The sequence below is a fragment of the Diceros bicornis genome, chromosome 17 (assembly GCF_020826845.1).
Source record: "Diceros bicornis minor isolate mBicDic1 chromosome 17, mDicBic1.mat.cur, whole genome shotgun sequence".
NCBI classification, from domain to species: Eukaryota; Metazoa; Chordata; class Mammalia; order Perissodactyla; family Rhinocerotidae; genus Diceros; species Diceros bicornis.
Genome location: NC_080756.1, coordinates 47215497 through 47237835, shown reverse-complemented (window position 1 = coordinate 47237835; position 22339 = coordinate 47215497). Strand labels below are relative to the sequence as shown.

General features: G+C 40.4%; 1 protein-coding gene across 1 annotated transcript in view; it reads right to left on the bottom strand.

Annotated features, from left to right (window-relative positions):
• GRIN2B (glutamate ionotropic receptor NMDA type subunit 2B) overlaps nt 1–22136 on the bottom strand; it is a 278160-nt gene extending 256024 nt beyond the window's left edge. The window contains exon 1 of the mRNA XM_058557590.1: nt 21726–22136. Coding sequence (XP_058413573.1) covers nt 21726–22136 — 411 coding nt within the window. The remainder of the gene's footprint in view (nt 1–21725) is intronic.
• Between the last annotated feature and the right edge of the window lie 203 nt (nt 22137–22339).

The following is a 22339-nucleotide window of genomic DNA, read 5'->3' as shown; positions in this document are numbered from 1 at the left end:
AATTTTGGTTGACATCAGATTGCTGACTATTATAAGTATAATCTTCCAGCCAACTGTGTACACATCAAATGGCCCAGATCGCTTCTAGAGGCCATTCACATTTGATCCAGTTTTAAAACTTTTCCAATTTTTCATGGATGATCAAATCAAAAGCTTCTTCAAAGTAAAGACTAAATATACTTTTTTTTTTTCTTAATATGTCTTCACCTTCAGGCTTTCACAGTATATTAAATCAGTGTGACAAGACTTTGAGGAACACTAGGAAAGCTACTAGAAAGTGAGCACTATTTAATTCTAAGAACACCTGGTAGTTGATAAATATTAAATAGCCAGAGGACATTGATTAGGGCTAGAAGCGCCAACATCCCAAGAGTCGCACAAGTTTATTATGTCTGTTTTTGAAAGAGGCATTTTTTAAATAATAGATACAAGCTGCAAATCTATCAAGATCCTATCATTTGCTAAGTGCAACATGACTCAGATTTTTATAATTTGTTTGCAACAAATCACCAAATCTCTGAAATGTGTCATGTGATATTGACGTGCATATCTCTGTTTGTGCCTATGTAGTATTATATTTACACTGCCCAGTGTAAAATGCTGTTTAATATCCATTTTAAAGCCAATGTTATCAAAGTATATTTTAGCCTACATTCAACAACTCTAGAGTAGGCCAAAAAACTAGTATATTTTCTCCTCATTATCACCTCAGTAAGAGTCCCTTGCCAGGATCTGGCTAGGAGGCTTATATCTGACAAAGCTTAATGAAGTGTTAATGAAGGGAAAATGTCCTAGTCCATTCTGGGCTTTGTTCAGAACAAGTTTAAGTGTATCTTGGTAAAAAGCTTTAATGGTGGCTCTTTTTTTCCCAAGAGAGGAAAGATAAGGTGAGAAGTTGAAGACTTGAGTTTGCCATCCTTTGCTTAAATGGGGTTGCCTTTTGTTCACTAATGCTAAGGTTTAACGTTTGCCTTTATTTTTAAATTCCTCTGTATGGGCCTTTACCCATGAATTCCCCATTCTAGATGCCTGCCCAATCCTTCTAACAAGTCTAGGTTCTTCAGTATATAGACTTACTATATCCATAGTCTTTTCTTCCCTTTAAGTAACTTATTGATCTTCTCCAGTCCCACCTGAGCTTCATTCAACTTAAATCTCATGAACCAAGGTCTGCAAAGAATTCCTGTGGCCAAACCTTCTGCATTCTGTTTGATTCCCCGTCCTGACCAGACATCACAGATTGCTCATCGCCACTAAACACACTTCAGTGTGGTTTACCTAGTTCTCTTCTCTTGTAGGCACCAGATGAGAGGCCAGAAGACCTTGATGCTAGTCCTAGATCTGCCACTTAAAATTTCTTGGTCTTGGATATATCATTTAACTTTTTAAAATCTTAGTTTTCTTATCTGGAGAATGGGGATGGTGATAATAGTCATCTTCATTTTTCAGAGAGATAATCTAATGTTCTATATCCCATCTTGCATAATAACTGTATAAAATTGAGACAAAGTACATAAATTCACTTTTAACACTGTAAAACATCATAAAATGTTAAGATTTGGTTATATTTTTTATCTCCAACCACACATATTGTGTCTTTCTGATTTCTCTCCTATTCTCCCTCTCCTTTCTTTCTGGAAGTCTCCTTGCTCTTCCAGTATAAATCCCCAGTTGCACACAAATTTCCATGCATACTTGAGTCCTTCTTTCCTAAGTATCTCAGTTAGAGGGATGCTTCAAGATGAGAAGTGAAAGGGGTAATCTCAGGGCATCATTTTTTGAGAAAAGAGAAGACATATCTGTAGCCTTTAAGTAGTTGGGAGATACCAGTTTCTGAAGATTTCTTTAATCACTGAAGAGTCTCAAGCAATAGAATTTACTTTATCCAGATTTGCTTTCCATCTGCCTGCCTGTGATTATCATAAATTTATACAACCCCCAGCATATAGGTCTTCTACCATATATAGTCCAAAAATTCGTTCAATGATATTTACTTTTATCGATATCTGACAGATTCATTAAAACACTTTTAATCAATTATCTCAGACCGCATTTAGTGCAGATGCAAGAGAACCAGGTCAAAAAAAATCATCACCTCCCTCCCCATCTAGTTTCAATTTGCTCTTGTCCCTCACCTCTAGTCAGGAGAAGGGAGAGACAGCAATTCATTATATCATATTATCTGCTAGACTGTGAACTACTAGACACCACTGGTGTTTTGCTGAGGTAAAAGTCCTACTGAGACTGACCTGGTAATCTGGAAAATTAGGCCAACTCCGAGAGAGAATTGAGGTGTGGCCTCAGGCAAGTCACTTAATCTTTCTTGGTTTCAGTGTCCTCTACCATGAAATAAGGGCATTGCACTAGTCTCTGAGATCCCTTGCAGGCCAAATGGTCTTTGACACAGTATAGCAAGAAAACATGTTCATCCAGACTTCTGTGGAAGGGCAAGTACTAGGATGGGGTGAGGATGAGAATAGGGTGCTCCTTTTCATAATTCCCTTTCCCTTCCTCATTGCATGTAAAGAGCTGCAACCCTCTCTTTGCGACCCTCTGCATGCCAAACATCAAAATCTGTCAGAAAGGATGTAGTTTAAAAACTCATAATTTGACAAACATTTTCAAATTTTGCCACTGTCCCTCATTTCTTTTGTTAACTTTTAATTTACTCATGCTGAACCCTGTACCTTTTCTGTGGCTTCCCCCTATTCAACTGCTCACTTCTTCAACTAACATCTTCTTCTCTTTGACAGCATATCAGAAACTTCTAGAATGGATTATCTCCCTGGCTTTTGTAGCTCACTGCTGCAAACTTTTTGTGAAAGCCTCCCAGATCTTACTTTATCAATTCGGTCTTCCTCATCTAATTTCTGTGCCATTTTCTCCTTTAGTGAAGCATTCTGTATGTTATAAATCCTAATCCTTTCATTTTGCAGATGAAAAAAGTGAGACTAAGAGAGATTAAGGGACTCAGCGAGTCAAACAGCTATTGTTGGTTATAAAACAAGGTTGAGAACCACGCCTCCTGACTTTATAGTTCAGTCTAGGCTCTTTCCTCTGTAACCCCAATTGCCACTAAATGAATTATTTCCATTCAACCCATGGAGTAGCCAAAGGAGAACAAGGTCTCCCCCTCCAAAAAAATGAGCCATAGTATTGCATTTACTATACTACCTTTATAATCCAAAGTTATTTTTTAAAAAATTAGCCCCAATCCCTCTTCCCTCAATTCAGATATTGGGGACATGTATATCCCATTTTATAAAATCCTAGCTGCATATAATTGACTATTGTGGGTTTTTTTTTTTCAGTTCTTTCGCTAACGAGATTACATCTTCTCCACACTCTTTATAGCTGCATCCCCACCTCAAACCAACCCTTTTCCTCATATCAAGTGTGCCTGCTGATATGCTCCAACACCACCTTCATCTAGCCTAGCTGGTGCTGTTAGGATCTATGTGAAAAAGATAATTAAATCATTTCTGTAATTATTCTCTTATGCTTATATATAATTAAGGGTTGCATATTCTCCCAGAAGCCATGAAGGGCTCAGCAACAGGGAATGACAGGGGGAAATGTGCCTTAAGAAGGAAGTGAAAATTCCATGGGGGGTGATGGAAGAGAAAGCAAGAAACTGAGAATGAGGAATGGGCTAAGAGTCATGAAAATGGAAAGAGAAGCACAAAAACAGTGAGACGGGGGGATGGGGGGTAGTTTCTAGAGATACTGGTAAAAATGAAAGGACAATTAAGAAAAACAGTATAACAGAATAGTCTGTTAGACTATTCTGAGAAAGGAGTACTGAAGGGAGGCTGAAAGAGGCCAAACGTGTTACAGTTGTTATTGCTATCATTATTTCACAGCTAAGGAAACTGAGGCACAGAAAAGTTAAGTAACTAGGCTACGGTCACAGAACTAATAAGGAAGAGAGCCAGAATCTGAGTCCAGGTCTGTCTGGGCCTGAATTCTGTAGATATTCCGTCAACGATATTTTTAGAACTTTAAAAATATAAAATCTCAATCTACAATGATCTCAAAAAGTTTAACTAATATATATATATATATATATATAATGTTATTACTGTTGTCACTTATCAATAAATTAGACTGATCCAGACACAACCCCTTATACCCAACCCCCACTGTGAGCAAGGGCATGAACATGAAAGCTAGTGGCTGGAGGTCACCACTGCCATGAAATGGAAGACAGCTAGCAGGGTCCTACAGAGACTGGACATATATTCTTGGTTGGCCTCATTAAATGCCAAGTTCTAACCAACTGAACCAACTTGCCACAGACTATAAAACTAATGTTTGACAGCTCCAAAAGTCAAAAGCAGACCACCTGGGAACTTTTAACTATGCCAAGTCCAAAGGTAGGCCATTGAGGGACCTTGACACTGACAGGATAAAGCATGAAGATGGCTGTGTGTACCACATAAAGTTTAAGTCATGTAGAAGAGTGGGTCACAGGAGACAGGGGAGAGGACAAGGTGAGAGAATGACTGAGACAAATGAACCAGAAATGAATGAGATGATGGGCTTGCAGGGAGCAGAGAGAGGAGGGAAAGGAGGACAGAGAGATGCAGAAATCAGAGAACCTATGAAAGAGAAAAACCAAGAAGAACCCAGACACAGACAGGTTAGGAGTTGAGTCTCTGGGGGCAGTAAAAGGCAGCTAGGAGTTCTTAGTGCAGAAAGTAGGAGTTGAGCCCTCTTTACAACGTGGAAAATTAAAACGGTCTAGAAATTGTCAGTTCATTGATTAATCTGAGCTGCCCACTTCTACTTGATTCTCTTCCCCTTCCCAGAAGGAACTCCAAAAAGCCTTCTGCCTTAATAGCTATAATGCTCTCCAAGGCTCCAGAGCAGGTTCAGTGCTGTCCCCTGCTCAGCCAGGGATAACCAACACCCTTCTCAGTGGTTGCTTTTCAGTGTTTCTATTTGCAGCAAGGTCTCTCAGCAGAATCTGGCCTCATGCTAGGATTGACAAGGCTCCCTGCGAATGTCATGATTTGTGGGAGTCAGGAAAGTACCTTCTTTTTTAAAAATATATTTTCCTTATGACCCAACATAGTATCTGAAATTCCACGAGTACAAATTTCTTCCTCTGAGTTAAAATATAAATGCCCACAGAAAAGGTCACACATTAGTTGCTGTTGTCTATTTAGACCCTGGCAAGGACTTAGTTTTATAGACTGTTTCCCAGTTTGAAATGAAACAAGGACTTGTAAGGAGGACACACTGGGGGGCTACATGGAGGACAGAACCAGGACTGAATCATACAGTGCTTCATGGGGAAGCCCCATCTGAGGGCAACGCAGGGAGTTGGGGGCAGGGGGAGGGGAGTCCTCTACTCTAGGTAGCCAAGAGGCAGCGAAAGAACACTGGATAACTAAAGGAGGTGGCAATTGTCAAAGGAGGAGAGAGGAGCACGGGAAAAGGGAGAAAAAAATGATTAAAAATATACTTGTTTCCAATCACATAACTTTTCCCCGAGCTAACCATAGAGATCAGGATGACAAAGGTGCTCATGGTTACTACTTGGAAATCCCAGAAACACAGAAAAGAACCCTATTCAAGCTCTAATGCTACCTCGCAGCACACAAGAAACCAGCTCCAGATATTTGCAACTCTTAGAAGCATCAGAGGCCACTGCTGTAATGACTGGGGAACCTCTCTACTGGATCAAAGACAGCACAAGAGTTGAATACACTGAAAGAAGAGGAAATGCCCTCTTGCAGAGCATGTAGAGAGTTAACCTGTGTCCAAACCCTCCTCTCTGCTTAACAGGCTAGTTTTCATAATAATTACTGAACCAGTCTCCAAGAACTGAAATGACACCAGTAACTACTCAAGGTGTTATCAATTCTTCCCTTTTATTGACCAATGAGACTTCCTCTTGGGCACAGAAAATGCAGGGACAGATGGGAGAACTTCCAGAACCCCAAAGGCTACATTACTTTCCTTGGTAAAATTAGCCACCAATTTAGTCTCAGAGGATCAGAGATCATGGCATTCACAAGAAAGGATTCCTATCTCTTAGTTTATTCCTATACAGACGGGCTAGATGTCTCCCAGAAAATGGATGGCAGGCAGGCAGGCCGGATGAGAACTGGAACTCTGGCCACCAACCTTTCCCTCCACCGTGCCGAGCAGCCCTGTCTTGGGACCTACTGCTCAGCCTGTGCCCCTACTGGGCCTAAGGAAAGATTCCCTGGCCTACACGAGTGCAAATGGAGCTGCTGCTGTTGCTGCCATGGATGAGTTGAGCTGAAATTCCCTACTCCTCTCCTGCCTGGTTCTGGGAATTGTGCACTCACACTTCCTGCCCAAATTCCTCTAAACCTGGGCTCCGACTCCAGGATACAGACCTTCTTTCCTGCTTTCAGCATCTACTTTGGCTTCCAGAACCATCTATCCAGAGTAGGAGACCCCCTGTGATCGCCTTTCAGAGGTGCTGTGAGGGGAGGGCTCTAGCAGAGATTCTAGGCAAGTGGCCAGCCAAGGCCAAGGGGAAGAGAATTATTCACAAGATCACAGATGTTAGAGATGAAAAGAACTTGCAAAAACACATCTCACTCATCCATTCCACCTTGCAATGTAGGCCCTTTTCCAAGAGCATATGGCCTGTTCCCGTCTGATTTCAAAGGCTCTAACATTACCAACAAATACGTATTGAGAGCGCCTTATGTGCTTTGTGTTGTCCCAATCACGAGAGGAGGAGACGAAGGGGCTCTCTTCATTTGGAAAGGGCTCTCACACTGTGAGATAAATTTGCCTCTCACATGCGTTGCCTGAGCTCATGTAGACATCTATCTCTCCAGACTGACATGGATACATTTTACACACCTGAATCCCACTTGCATGTAAACTGGACTCTAATCATCAGGAATTAACAGGGAGAGTAGGTGCTGAAGGCCCAACAAAAAGAGAGGTATAGTAAGAAGGGGTTGAGGAGACCGCCAGTTGAAGCCACCTTTGGGTATCACCTCAAGGAACTGGTAAAGATTTTGGTCCAAGGTAACAGCAGTTACAGTTGATTTTCTAAGACTATTCAGGAAGTAGGAAGAGACAGTTTGTTCCAAGACCTATAGCCATCCAGGACAGTAAGGCAAAGATACTACTCCTACTCTGTCAACTTCTCATCTGCTGAGATGGAATCTTAGACTGAGATACATTTGATTTCACTTTCTCCTGACACACAGCAAGCTAGAAAAAAATATCCCTCTAATCCCAGAATATCACTGAAGAGTTTGATCTAATCTAGGAATCAAATCCTGAGGTCCACTTGGAAGTGTCCTGGACTTGAAGGCCTCAGGTTCACTCCTGAGAGTTGAAAGTTGGGAAGGAGGTGGAGCTCCTCAGCAGCTTCAGTCCGGGCCCCATCAGACTGGGAATCGACTCGGCAGTTTTGCTCACCCCTATGGACTTTTATTTTCAAATTCTCTTTCCCTTTCTACTTTTTGTCTCTTGTCCCACTCTCTTCTCTCCTTCAGAGCTGTTCTCTTGTTCTGAATGTTTAGGTCTTAATCAAATCAACTGGGAGATGGAGGAATCAACTTTGCCCAAGTTCCATTTGGCCCCTGTTTGGACATTTGGGATATTCCCCTCCCAGCTGAGCTAGAGGTCACAAGAAGACCAAGTAAACGAAAGTGTTCAAGAGAAAGTGCAGCCTACTACTGAAGTCCACGGGCTTTACTGTTAGTCAGACAAGGCCTCCTGTTTCCACACTGCCATTACTAGTGTGTGACTGTGGGCCACTTTCCTTTCCCATCTTCAGTTTTTTCATCTGTAAAAGAAGGAGAATAATTCTACTGCCTAAATCCTAGGGCTCCTTTGACAATTAAATTGGCTAAATGCAGGTAAAGGACTATCTCATATAAAGCATAGCGCTAACATGAAATAAGCACTTGGTTTTTTTTAAAAGGGGGGTAGAGAATGAAGCTGACTTCTTCTGAAATTCCAGATCTAGCCCACCCTGGTCCCTTAACAACCAGGGAAATTCAGGATTCAAAATGCACCCAAAAGAGCATGTTAATGGATTCTAGACCAAGACACTCCAACTGAAAGTCAGAGACAAGAAGGTCATGGAACCTGAAATCTGATGGTTGATTTCCCCATCTCCAATTCCATGGCTTCTCCTTATCATTTTCACATCGTTCTCTCCCTTCCGTTTTCCTTTGCTCTCCTCCTCATCTCCTTTAGCTTCTTCTCATCTTTCTCCAACTCTTCTTCCTCCTTAATTGTTATTAAGCAGCTACATGAATACATTGCACCGAGGACCATAAAAAGAAAGCACAACAGATAGATCCTCATCCATCACAAAACTTTGTAACCTAAACAACATGCCACATTCTACTCACCAGTGGTTCCCAAACCTGGCTGTATCTGAGAATCCCTTGAGGGAAGTTTGTGAAAACAGCAATTAGTGGGACTTTACTCTAAACCTATTAAATCAGAATCCTTGGGTATGGGACCAGAGAATCTGTATTTTTAAAAAAACAATAGTAATAAAATAACTCTTCTGTCGATTCTCAGATCCAGTCAGTTTAAGAACCATTACCATACATCGTACAAGTAAACTACAGAAACTCTATCAAGCTCCTTTTCTCCCTTTCTTGATGTTTTCCAACTCCTTCATTCTCACCATCCCATCAATTTATGTCATGCAGCATTATTTTTTGAGAATTTACAATATTTCTTTTTATAAGAGCAATGAGAACACTGGAATGGTAAGAGAATGAAAGGTAAAGGGCTTAGAGGGAGCTGGAATGACTATGCAGACAGTGGATATATAAAGGCAAAAGAAGTAAGAATGCAGATGGAAGGCAGTAGAAATAAGGGTAGGCAGTAGGAGTAGGAGGCAGGGGTGGGTGGCAGCAGCATGCAGAAACTACAGTGAAGCCTGGTTCCCATGAAGTCTGCTGTCCTAGTAACATGATGCTTAAAGGTTGAAGGCTGCTGCTCCCTACAACTCTGGACAACATGTTGTCAATGCAACAGGCATGTTGCATCCAAGACACATGGTGGCAGGCCATGAGGACTTGGGAGTGTGCCAGGAATCCTTAGTTCAAGGCAGGCTACACTGATTGGCTGTGCCATTACACTACCTCCCACTTTCAATGCTCACACCTCTCACCCCAAAATCTTACCCCAGTTGCTCCATTCCCTGTGGCACTCTTCTCAGTGCCAACACCCTCATTTGGAAAGAGGGGAAATTATATCAGACTGTAATTATGTAGACACAAGTCCAGGAACCAGCCACAAGACACTGGTTCATGGGAACTCCAAGAACTCAAACGGAGAGCAGCTATTCAGTTAGAGTAAAGCCAATTATAATGCTTCTAACTTCCTTAATTACTTTGCTAATTTGTTCCCAAGTTTGTAAACAAATTTTGTAAAAACAACAAAACAACTGCATAATCCATAGACATATCAAAAGAAAATGATGGCTGATTCAAAAGAAATTTGTATTTCAATACTACTAGAAATGACAAGAGCAGCCATTTATTTAAAGCCAGGTGTGTACCTGGCAGAGAAATGAGAGTCCTGTAAAGGTTATTTCATTTCGTCTCTTAATAGCTCTTCAAAGTTGATGAGTATTATTCCCATCATAGGTGAGAAAAAACAGGTCATAGATGTCACACAACATGCCAAGAGTTCACCCAGCTTCTGAAAGGTGGAGACAAGACTCAAAATGGCTTCGAGGTATATATTCTATCCACTATGCTAACTGCTTCCATCTGAAAAGATGCAACGTCAAGTTATATCACTCCCTTCTTACATCTTCTAAAATGAATTGAAAAATAGCCAACTCCATGTGCTGAGACTCTCAGGCCCCACATTGCCTTGTCCCAGAGTACATTTCAATCTCGCTTTCTACACTTACCCCCACTGCCCACCACCCTCCAACTCTACTGACCTTCCTGCTACTCATCTAAGAAACAAACAAACAACAAAAAGTATGCCCCCACTTCAAGGCCTTCACACTGCTGTTCTCTCTGCCAAAATGCTGCTCCTCAAATCTTCATGTGTCTTGATACTTCTCATACAAATCTCTAATGCTACCTCCTATGACACCTTCCCTAACAACTCTAAAATAGCCCATGATACCCCTTCCTGTTATTTTTCATTAAAACATCTACCACTACCTAAAATACAGTCTGCCCTCCATACCTGCGGGTTCCGCATCCACAGATTCAACCAACCACGGATCAAATGGACTACAATGGTTGCGTCTGTACTCACCTCACTTTTATTCTTCTCGTTATTCTCTAAACAATACAGTATAGCAACTATTTACATAGTATTTACTTTGTATTAGGTATTATAAATAATATAGAGATGATTTAAAGTACACGGGAGGATGTGCGCAGGTTATATGCAAATACTACACTATTTTATATGCCGGACTTGAGCATTCGCAAATTTTGGTATCCATGAGGGGTCCTGGAACCAATCCTCCATGAATATCAAAGGAAGACTAGAATATTGTTTAATTCATGTGTTTAACTATGTTTGTTGTCAGTCAATGTCTCTCTTATTGACTATATCTCCAGGACCTTAAACGGTTCCTGACACCCAGTGGATACTTACTAAATATTTTTTGAATGAATGAATAAGTAGATGAGAAAGAACATTGTTTGCCAAAGGAAGTTTCAAAATCTGTTGCTACTACCTTTGGAAACTTAACTGCATTGATTAAATTTAGCTGGTAATACCTTGCTGATTAGCATGTCATATGAATTGCATAAGTTTATCTTTCAAAACTTTAAAAAAATGTTCATTTCTTTCTGCTTCTCTTTTGAAAGAGTGCTAATAAAAGTCAAGATTATCACTGGCACCCAACTGCTTTGCATGATAAAAGCTTTGCTCTGCTACCTCAGCCTGCACCCCTAATTTGAGGCAGCCCTTTTGCCACGTCTGACAGCTAGAAAAAAAGTGGACATGAGTGTTGTAACTCGAGATGTGAGTGCCAAGTTGTTGATTGCTGGTATCTGGCAGATGTGAAGACGGGAAGGGCGATGGAGAGAGCAGCCTAGAGAGAGACGAGGAATGTATTTGCCAGTGACCAGAGATTAACCCTATCATCCATTTTCATCTGGATTTGAAATACTTTTCTCTTAATTGCAATTGACATCTGCTGCACTGAAATAATTAATTCATCCACACATTTAATAAATATATATTAAGGGTTTACTATGTGTCAAGCTATATGTTAAGTTCTGGGGATACAGAAATGAAGAAGACGTAGTCCCTGTCCTTATGAAGCTTGTAGTCTAGCAGGACAGACAGCTAATTTAAAAAAACTACTGTGATTATTACCATTGTGATTAGAACTATGAAAAGTACAGAATGAAAGGAAAAAAAGCAGGCGTTTTGATTTGGGGGCAGAGAAGAAAAAAGTCTGAAAGCATGAGGACTCTGGATTGGGAGGGCAGCCCTAGGTGAGAAGCACCATCCTGGGCTCTGGAAAGGAGAAAGATACCAGCAACTGCATTTGAAAACACCCACCCACATGCACACAAAACAGAGAAGCAAAAACAAAAACAATGAGAGAAGAGAGCAGAAAGGGAAGTACCGGGGCTAAAAGACAAACTTCGCTACCCCACAGTTCCGCCAACAGACCCAGCAGGGGAACAGCTGAACAGAAGGCTGGCCCTTCACCCTTTCAGCACTGTCCCAAGCCCAGGGTGGTCCAGAATGTCAGACCATCGCCTTTGGCTAGAGCTCCCAAAATGCATGCCCATTACCACAGAGCTAGGCAAGTTCAGATCATACTGTTGATTGTTTTTTCTGTTTACGTCACCATCCTCACTCATTCATTTATTCTATGGAGACTTACTGAATACCTCTCATAGACCCACCCTTACTGATTCCTACTATTTGCCAGGCCCTTTCTAAGTACTTTTAATAACTTTACTTAATAACCTTAAGAAATAGGGTCTATTTTTATCACCATTTTATAGGTGAGGAATCCAAGGCACAGAGAAGTTAAATAATTTGCCAAAGGTAACACAGTAAATAGGGAAGTCAGGAAACAAGTCAGGCAGTGAGATTCCAGAGTTTCCCCTCTTAACTACGGTGTGTGTTACTTTCCTAGAGCTGCCATAGCAAATTATCACACACTTGGTGGCTTAAAACAGCAGAAATTTATTTTCTCACAGTTCTGGAGGCCAGAAGCCTGAAATCAAGGTGTCAGCAATGTCAGGCTCACTGTGAAGGCTCTAGGGGAGAATCTTCCTTTGCCTCTTCCAGCTTCTGGAGGCTTCCTTGGCTTGTGGCTAAATAACTCCAGCCTCTGCCCTCTTAAAGGCCTTCTCCTTTGTGTCTATGTCTTCCCCTATTCTATCTCTTATAAGGACATTTGTCATTAGATTTAGGGCCCACTTGGCTAATCCAAGATGATCTCATCATGAGATCCTTAACTTAATTACATCTACAAAGACCCTTTTTCCAGACCAGGTCACATTCACAGGTTCCAGGAGTTGGGACATGGACATATGGCCACATTCAACACACTACAGTGTGTTATAGAGTGTACAGTTTAATAACTGTTAATCATGTAATAAAACTTAGCTGTTACTATGCACCAGGCACTATGGCATGTGTTGGGAATACAAAAATTAGCAAAGCATGGCCCTAGCCCACAATGAGCCCATTATATAGCAAGTGAGACAGATACGTAAACAAGATGAGTTATAATAAAAGCATAAATAGGGCACAGGGTAGTGAAAAAAAGAAATAGTAAATTCTGTGAAGATGAGAGTCATAAAAGAGTTCACAGAAGAAGGTCTATGACTTCTCTTGAAAAGTGAGTAGGTGTTTCTGGGTGGACAAGGGAGGAGATATTCTAGGGAAAGGAGGTAGCACAAAGAAAGGCACAGAGACGTAAAACAGCCAGGACCATTCAGGGAGCTGTAAATAATTTAGTGTCTTGACATCACCGTTCAAGGGCAGTGAGGTAAAGAGAAAATCCTGGAGAGGTGGCCTGAGACCACATCAAAGAGGATGTATTCTGAGCTATGGGAAGTCAATGCAGAGTTTTAAGTGAAAATATAACAATCAGATTTGAGTCTCAAAAAAATCACACAGGTAAGCTACCACATGGCAGTGTAGACAATAGAGAAGGAGTGCCAGCACTGAGGTCATCACAGTGCATGGAAGGAAGGGGACTGTTAACAAGGCTCCTTTAACTTGAAATCAACAATCCAAAGAGGCTTATGCACCCCTATGTTCATTGCAGCATTATTCACTATAGCCAAGACGTGGAAGCAACCCAAGTGTCCATCAACAGATGATTGGATAAAGAAGATGTGATATATACATACAGTGGAATATGTATATATTCCTCCTTGCTAATGAGGCTCATATCTTTATTTCCAGCCCAAATCACTCTCTTTACCTCCAGTCCCACATCCAACTGCTTACTGTACATTTCCACTTATATGACCCACTCATGTTTTAAAATCTACTTATTCTCATTCCCACTGTCACCAAATCTATGACAAATCTAATTACTCTTGTCATCATAATTTTTGTAATAGCACTAAAAGGGTCAACAGCATTCAGTGCTGCAGAAGGTCAAGAACAACTTTAAAACTCCATTGAATTTGGCATTTTGTAGAAAGTTAGAGATGAGAAAGTTAAATGAGCAATTTTAGACTACTCTTTAAAGAGCCAAACTGTGAAAAGAAGAAGAGAGAGAGAACCAGCGTCAAGGAAAGCCTTCACGTTTGTGTATTTATTAATATGAGACGGATTTAAGTATGTTAAATGAAAGTAAAATTGATATTTGGGGTAAGACTATTCTTGACTATTTGGTTCTATCACATATAGTGCAGGACACTTAACATATATCCTGGTCTCCAGGTTCTAAGTGTCAGTAGCGTGCACACACACACACACACACACCCCCACACACACACCTAAATCATTATGACATCCAAACTGTCCCCCCCCCAGTACATTTTTAAGCATCTCCTGAGGACCACTAAGCTAGAGAAAAGATGCCAGCAGGGAGGAACAAGTTGATAATTAAGGGAAAAAAAGAAATAACTGATGAGCCAAGGTCCTGCTTCTGGAGGACATGTGAGAAGATTGGACCAAGGGCACAAAAGCAGAGTTTGGTATAAAGCAGGAGAAATGACAGTTGAGAAATGTTTGGCTTTAAAATCACACGAACACTGGTTGAATTCCCAGATTGTCACTTACTTCCTTTGAGAGACATTGTTGACTAACCCCAAAGTTATTCCCAACCCTGCCCCCTTGCCACCTCCATCAGAAAGCCTCACAACTGGGTTGGCCATGTGACCTTGTTTGGGTTCTTGAGATCAAGGATATGGGTCAGACTTTTCCTGATCTAATACCCATCTCCTGCTTCTTCCTTCTTTGAGTAGGAGCATGATGCCTAGAGCTAGGGCAGCCTCCTCGTAACCATGACAAAAACGTCAAGAGAATCCCAGAGGTCAGCCCTGACGTCACTGCATCACTGAACCACCCCCAGTAGTTCCTGTCTCCCAGCACTTTAGTCTGAGACACCAATAAGCACCTATTTGTTTAAGCCACTGTGAGTGCAGCACTACCTAAAGGTCTTAGGCAAAATCGTTAACCTCTCTGACTTACAATTTCCTCATTTGTAAAATGCAGACAAAATACATGCCTCATAAATTCAATGAATTAAATGAAATAACACATATAAACTCATATAAAGTGACTATCTCAGAGCTTGACAAAAGTAAGTGATCAATCAATGTTAGTTCTTTCTCATTGTAACCTCATAACAACCTATGATAATTTGGGTGTTCTTTGTCTCTGTAAAATAGATTTGTAGCAATAAATTTTTTTGTCCCCAGAAAAATAGAATAAAACTAGCTCCTTTAACATTACCTTCATGCATGCTGGATCCTTTTAAACCACAGAATCAAAATATAATTTTGAATAAAATATACATCTAATGATTAAGAATGAGGTGAAAAGAAAGAATCACAGAAGTCTCAAAAAGAGGAATGAAAATATTTTCTTGGTGTGAAAATCATAATCCAAGGAGTTTTTCAGCAATATCAGTGTAATGTATTAAAAATTGGCTGGCAACGTTAGTAAATTAACTCCTCCCTTATATCTATAATATATTACTACTTTCTACCTTTAGTATTTCCCTCATATAATAATTCACTTGTTATATCAACACTTCTCAATCTATGAGTGACCTTGGATTCAAATACTATTTTATTCTGCTGTGCTTTCTTTCTTAATGTTCTTGACTTATCTTCATTGCCTGTATACTATGTGTATCAGTTTATTGAAATCACTGCATATCTCTGCTTTGAAAATCTTGATAAGTCCTGATCATGTCACAATCAGTAATTGCATCACCATAGAGGTGGAACCCACTGAACTGCTGCTTATTCACCAGGCTTAAAATGAAGGGTAGTAATACCCCAAGATCTTCTCTTTCAGTTAATGGGAAAACTTTAGGATCCCATTTTCTTCAAATGATTTAGTTAAGGTCTGGTGTATGAAAATATAAGATAGTATAAACTGAGGGACTATTGTTTACCAAGCACCGAGTACATTGCTTCATAAGGCTCATTACCCACTAAGAACTAAGTGTTATTTTTGTCCCCATTTTAAAAATGGAAATTTTGAGGCTCAGAGAGTTTAAAGAGCACAACTAAGGTCACGTGGCTGAGAATGCATAGAGCTCAAGCCTATTGGCTCCAAAGCCTGCATTCTCTCCATGTTGTGCCCCTGCCTTCCTGTAGGCATACCATCACTTTCCTGGAGGATGTCTGAGAAGTGATGGCTCATGTATTTCTTTCTAGCACCAAGCACCTTAATTTCTGTGAACGCCTAAAGCAACTTCTGGGGGCTTGGTTTTCCCAAGCATTAAAACTGCACCTGGACTTCAAGTGGCCAGTCTCTTGAAAGTAAATCCTAGCTCCAACTGGAAACAAGAGAATATGCTGGCCAACACAAAACACATTCCACAGAAGCAGGTGGCAAGACTGGAATCCAGATAGGTAGACAGACTTGAAGACTACATCACTGCCAAGTCTACAGTGTCTTAGAGAGAATTGCCCATCCATCTTCCCCTAAAGCATAGTTCAAGGAAGTAGGGAAAATGGGAGAGGAGTAACTGGGCTCTAGGCAGGCAATTCTATTCTAGCTTTTTTCCCACTTCCTCAGTATGTGTACTGGGAGTTTTAAAGTCAACAAAAAAAGTTTTAAAATCAAACATACTTGGATTCAGATCCCAGTCCCACTACTTTTCTAGATATGTGACTTTGGCCACAGTACATAAACTCTCTCTGATTTAGTTTCCCCATCAACCGAAGAGAAATACTACTACTTATTTCACAATATTGCATAAGAATTAAAATGACCATTAACATCACTTCTGGAACAAAGTTGGCATACCATATTACCTTCTTCCCTCTTACATTTCCCACCTGTATGTCTTAACTCTCCTCATCCAAGAAATGCTATAACACCATAGTTTGCTCTTGAAGTATTCTGTCCCAAGGAATAGCATATGACAGACAACCAAAAGCAAGGTAAAAAACTAAAAGACACTAAAATTAGGGAAGAAGCACAGAGTAAAGTATGAGTAGCATAGCCCTCTTGGCTTCAAGATTATGTTGGATATGGAATCCTACATGAGCAATTGGAAGACAAGAGTCTATTTACAGTGTCAAACACCACACTGCTGGCTCAGCCACTCTCTCCAAACACATTGCCATTAGGTGTGTGTGTGGGAGGTGGCACAGCGAGTAGTGGGAAAAGCAAGAAAACATAGGACCAAAGAAGAGTAGGGGCTATCCTCCTAGCCCCAGCTGGATTCCAAAATGTGGCTCTCTGCACAGGAAATGAGAGTGCTATTCAAAGCATCAATTCTCAACCAAGCAATTTAGAAAGGAAAGAATCATAGCAACAGACTACAGAGTAAGAATATTTCCTCATGTCCTTTAATGAGGAACAAGATATGGAGTATGATGCATATTTTAGTTATTGTACTTCACTCTGATGTACAGTATTTCCAGACCCTGACCCTTCACTCAATACACCCTTTTCTCTTTCATTCTTGCAGCATTAAAGACTGGATCTTGGTTCCTCTTGCCTGATCCTACTCTAAATTCCACTTTCTGTTTTTCTTCCTACGCCTGCCCAAGCCAGTTTCATTGGTCCTAATGCTAGTGGCAAAATAGTTGTCAATAAATCTGTCATTGCCTATCACCACTCCTTATTTCATTTTATCTTCAAAATATTGTAAAGTGCGTAGAGCAGAAAACAAAATTCAAAATCTGTAAACTGTAAACTGAGTATCAAGGAGTTTAAGTGATTTGTTTGCCCAAATTTCCAAAGCTCATGAGACTGGAGACTAAAACTCAGGACTAATTCTTAGCAGGGCTTTGTGAGGCAGAATTGTATAAATAGAAAGCACAAGCTTCAAAACATGTACTGCTAGGATTTGAATCCCAGTCCTGTTGCTCATAGGCTGTGACATCCTGGATGAGTTATTTTGCCTCTGTGAGCTAAAATCTGAAAACCTGAGAAAGATATCAGCAAATCAGCAGAGAAACCTCCTGGAAAGAAATGGAAGTACCTCTAGCTTTAGCTCATTATTCGGATTCAGATGGGCATCCTAAATCCAGGATTTCAGGAAGAATAAAAGCAATTATAACAAGGCAAAATAAAATAGATTCTTTGTACTCAAGTGGGGAACTGCCAAAAACCACCTCGTACATTTTTAAATGGTCTCCGTTACTATTCTAAACAGTCTTCTGTTACAAGTACCTGGCAGTTCTTTCCTCGTTAGAGCTCTTCTATAACTGAACATGCCCTTTTTGGCTATGGCATGGCTATACCACTGATCAGCCTTGGCTTCCCTGGTGGGGCAAGACCAAGGCTTCCACCCCACACTTCAAGGTCTTCCCTAGATTTTCACCTGAGCCCTCTTCTTGGTTGGTCTCCAGTTCAGAAGTGTCTCTACAATTGGCCATGATACTATTCAATTCCCATTCTTTTCCTGTATCATGAAACCTTCTCTCTTTCTTCAAATTGCTGCATATAACCTTCAGCTTAGCCTACAGATGCTGTGCTGGACACTTAGTGAAGCACTTGCTATGTATTATCTCATTTAATCTTCAACAACTCTATAATGCATATATTATTACCTCCATTATATAGACGAGGAAATCAAGGTTTAGCGTAAGTGGTTGGTGAGTAGTCCAGAGTCCCATGTCTAGGAAATGGTGGTTAAAACCAGCTCTGACTCCAAATTCTGAACTTTTAACAGCTCTACTCCACCAGCTCCTATGCTTCTTTCTACCATGGCATAGGTGCATTTCCTCATTGGGAAAGTAGAGCGCTAATTAATGTTTGTACTGATTAACTAGTATATGCAAAAAAAGTGAGCACAAGCTATTTGATCAGATTAACTTGTATCTCTCTACTTTTGTCAAAAACCTTTACATCTGTGCTTTCTTCCACCACAAACTCTTTGAATCAGGGACTTTATCCCTGTAACACAATCTTCTACGAGGACACTTAATAAGTGGGTTTTATTTGAGACAAACTAACAAAAAAAAAAAAAACCTCTAAGTTAAAATGGAGTAGCAATTACCTGTCTCCTAGAAGAGGGAAGCAAAATGGAAGACTTATTTATCATCCTTCAGATGGTGACTATACCTTGAAGAATAATGTATAACCTTAAATGTAGAGAAGCTGTATTTCTTAGATTTTCTGCTTCAGTTCTACTTTCAAATGTTTTGTCCTATTGCCCCATAGTTGATTTATAGTTGTCAAACTCTATGTCCTCATTGTATGTTTGTAAAATATCTTTATGGTACTTAAAAATAAACTTCCATTTAAAAAAACTGGCCTTAGAATTTGAGGTGTTTTATTTCTGAAACTTGCTCCAGAAGTTTATTTCTCTGAGATCTGGGGACTCTTTATTTGCCTTCATGCAAATCCTTTAAGCCCGTAAGCATTCCTCTGCACAGCTCCCAGGAACCTGGGTGCTGCTGCCTCTAAGTCCCGGTGGTTCCTGCTGCACCCTCCTCTGTAGCCACCAGCTGCTCATTCAGGCATTTAACTTTGTGACTGAGCCTTCAATCTCCAGCTTCTGTGTTATCAGGACCCCCTTCTTTCTTCTTTTTCCTCTTTCTACCTACCCTTTAAAAATGCTTCTTTTTCAGATCAACAGTCAATTAAATACTATTTAGGCTATTTTAGGAAATTGCCTAAAAATCATTGCCCACCTCCTTTGTTTTGGATGTGGTGCAATGGGCGGTGGGGAGAGGGTAAGTGGGAAGAGACCAGAGAAGGATCTCATTACAATGACCTGAAGGAATCCACCTCACTGGCTTCAATCCTCCCTTTTACCCCTAGAAGCAGTAACCAATGGGCTCTCTATGGAATTATGATACACCTAGAGCTACACCATTTCATATCCTCATTAATTCTTTCCTCTAGTCAGATTCCGGTATTGCCATTATTAATCAAGTAATGGATTACTTTTAGTCAGATAACACCCATCACAATGCTATATAACAGAGGAGAAAGTAAAGAATAGGAAGGTATGTGAGACCTTAACCAGCCTCTCCATTTTCTTGAGAGGCAATAGAGCACATGGCCTTTGGAGCCAGCAACCAATGTTCAAATCCTGGCTGCCACTTACTAGCTACATCATTTGGGATATGCTATTTAATGTCTCTGAGCCTCAGTTTCCTCATCTATCAAATGGAGATGAATAATACCACTTAGCTCACTGGGTTGTTAAAAGTATTAAATAAGATAATGCATGCAAAGCACTAAATGCCCAGCATATGACAAACACTCTAAAGTACCTATAATACATCAATGAACAAAAGGGCCCAGGCTCTCCACGTGGTCTGCATCTTACTTCATATTATTATATTGTTATTATACATTTATAAGAGACACAACAGAGAAGAAATCAACCAATTTAGCCAATAACTTTTTATACTGGGGAGGAGTGATAGATCTGAAATAACATAGGTTGCACAATAGCCCACGTGGGCAAAAAAAAAAAAGTCCTTTTCACCTGTCTTGCTCTCAAAATAAGTATGCACTTATTTATGATTCAAAAATTTGGCTCATTCATCTTGGCATTCTTTCAGTGCCATATTGTGCCCTCAAAATAGCACTTTTAAAATATAATATAATTTGCTAAGGACAATGATGTTAAAAGCAATCTACTTGGAGCAAAAAAAAACTCAAGGGTTTTGCCATAGTCTATATTTTCCATTTCCCTTAAGTTTATCCCACTTCCCTTAGCATAGGCTCCTCATGCCAGAATTTGTTTTCTAACATCTTTACCTGTGCCCATGTGAATGGGACAACATCTTTCTCTCATGCTACTGAATTTCCTCCACTTAGTACTTTCCACTTGACCTTTCCTAGACTGAGTAAAGGAAGCTCCAAAACAGATGCTAGCTATCTCTGACTGCTGCCAACAGATGGCGATAGTGATCATGCAAGGTTATTTCATTCAGTTAAGCCCTGCACTGTGGTGGTTCTCAACTGGCCAATTAGCATGCTTGTGCTGTCTGTGCTAGGTTTTCAGGTGTTTACAAACATCATTAACCCCATAGCCTGTCCTTTAAGCACAAAATTAAAGGTGGTTTTGAAAGTGATGTTAAGTATAAGATGACAATGCAATGGTAGAAACTATTTTTAAAACCCCAAAGGATAAAAAAAATAAATAAACATTGCACTTGTGGTGAAACAAATCATTCTAAGATATGAATGACTGCAAAGGACAATACGTATATGAGAAATGCTGTACCTAAGCAATAAGCAATAATCAGTAAAGCAAGGAAAAATACTGAACAAGTGAAAAATGTAAATCAAAACATAACCACAAACAAAACACTTTTTCTGCATTTAGAGAATAAGCCTCAATGTCAGATGATAATTATTTTGCCATGTAATAACTAATCTAATATTAATATAGGAGACACTAGGATTTATTTGAAGTCTTAAAGCAGTGGTTCTTAACCTTAATTGTACACTAGAATCGTCTGGGGAGCTTTTAAAAATCCTGAAACCCAGGCCAATAATCAGAATCTCTGGTGGTGGGACCCAGGCACTGGCAGTGTTGAAAGCTCTTCAGGTGATTCCAATGGGCAATCAAGGTTAAGAACCATTGCCTTCAAATCTAAGCATGAGGAAAATGCAGCTGCTACTGGTTCTACGGACTAAAATCCATTCAAAGTGCAGATCGATGTGTGATGAGCGTGGACACCCTAGCAAGTACTTCTGTATAACATTTGTATCTTCAAGGAGAGAAATTATCTGCCTCAAGGAATTTTTCTTTTTATATTTTTGAAACTGGTATGGGGGGAGAACATGTATTACCAAAGAAAAATAGAGCACACCTTATTATAAAGTTTTGAAGGAGCTATGCAAACACGTATTGGAAGAAAATGTATCACACAACTACAGCTTCAGCATCTCTTGCTCATTTCAGTGAATCCATTTACAAACAAATGGACATAAACCTGTTCAAAACTATAGGAGCTTCTAGATACCAGCATTTTTCCTTCACTTTCACCTCTAAGCAATTAGACTAATTCTTGGTCTCAGTGCTTTCTGATTACCTTCCATCTTTCATAATCAAGTTTTGCATTAAAACAAATGCATCATTAGTTCTCAATACAATCCCCCAGGCTCTTCTCATTGCAGCCCTCTTTTACCTTATCTGCCATTATCATAGAGGAGCCCCCATGGATGCCCAGGATGGGAGTGAGAGTCTGGGCTGAAATGAAGTCAAGGATCTGGGCGATGGCTTCCTGGTCTGTGTCATCAGCAAACACCACCCCCTGGATCTTCCGGTCAGACATGAGATCACAGATGCGGGTGATGATGCTCTTTGGGTCAGTCTCGTTCATGGCTACCAGCTCCACACGGGGCACCACGGAGAGATGGTGGAAGTCATCTTTCTCGTGAGCATCCTTGATGGCCACCTCGTCTGAAGTGCCCACGAGGATAACGGCAATGCCAATGCTGGGGGGGCTCTTCTGGGAACGAGCTCTGCTGCCTGACACGGCCAGGACAGCCAACACCAGCCAGAACTTGGGAGAACAGCACTCTGCTCTGGGCTTCATCTTCAACTTGTCGACTCCCTGAAAACACAAAGAGAGGGTGGTTAAATCAAGACCCACACTACATGACCTGTCTTTGAAGAGGCTGGATCTGCAAGTCAAGGGCCTTATCTCCTTTTCCAGATCATCAAGCCCAACTTCTATCTTCTAGTCTACTCTCTTATCTCTCATGTGGGCTCAGCAGAGTGAGAGAAAAAAAAAATTTC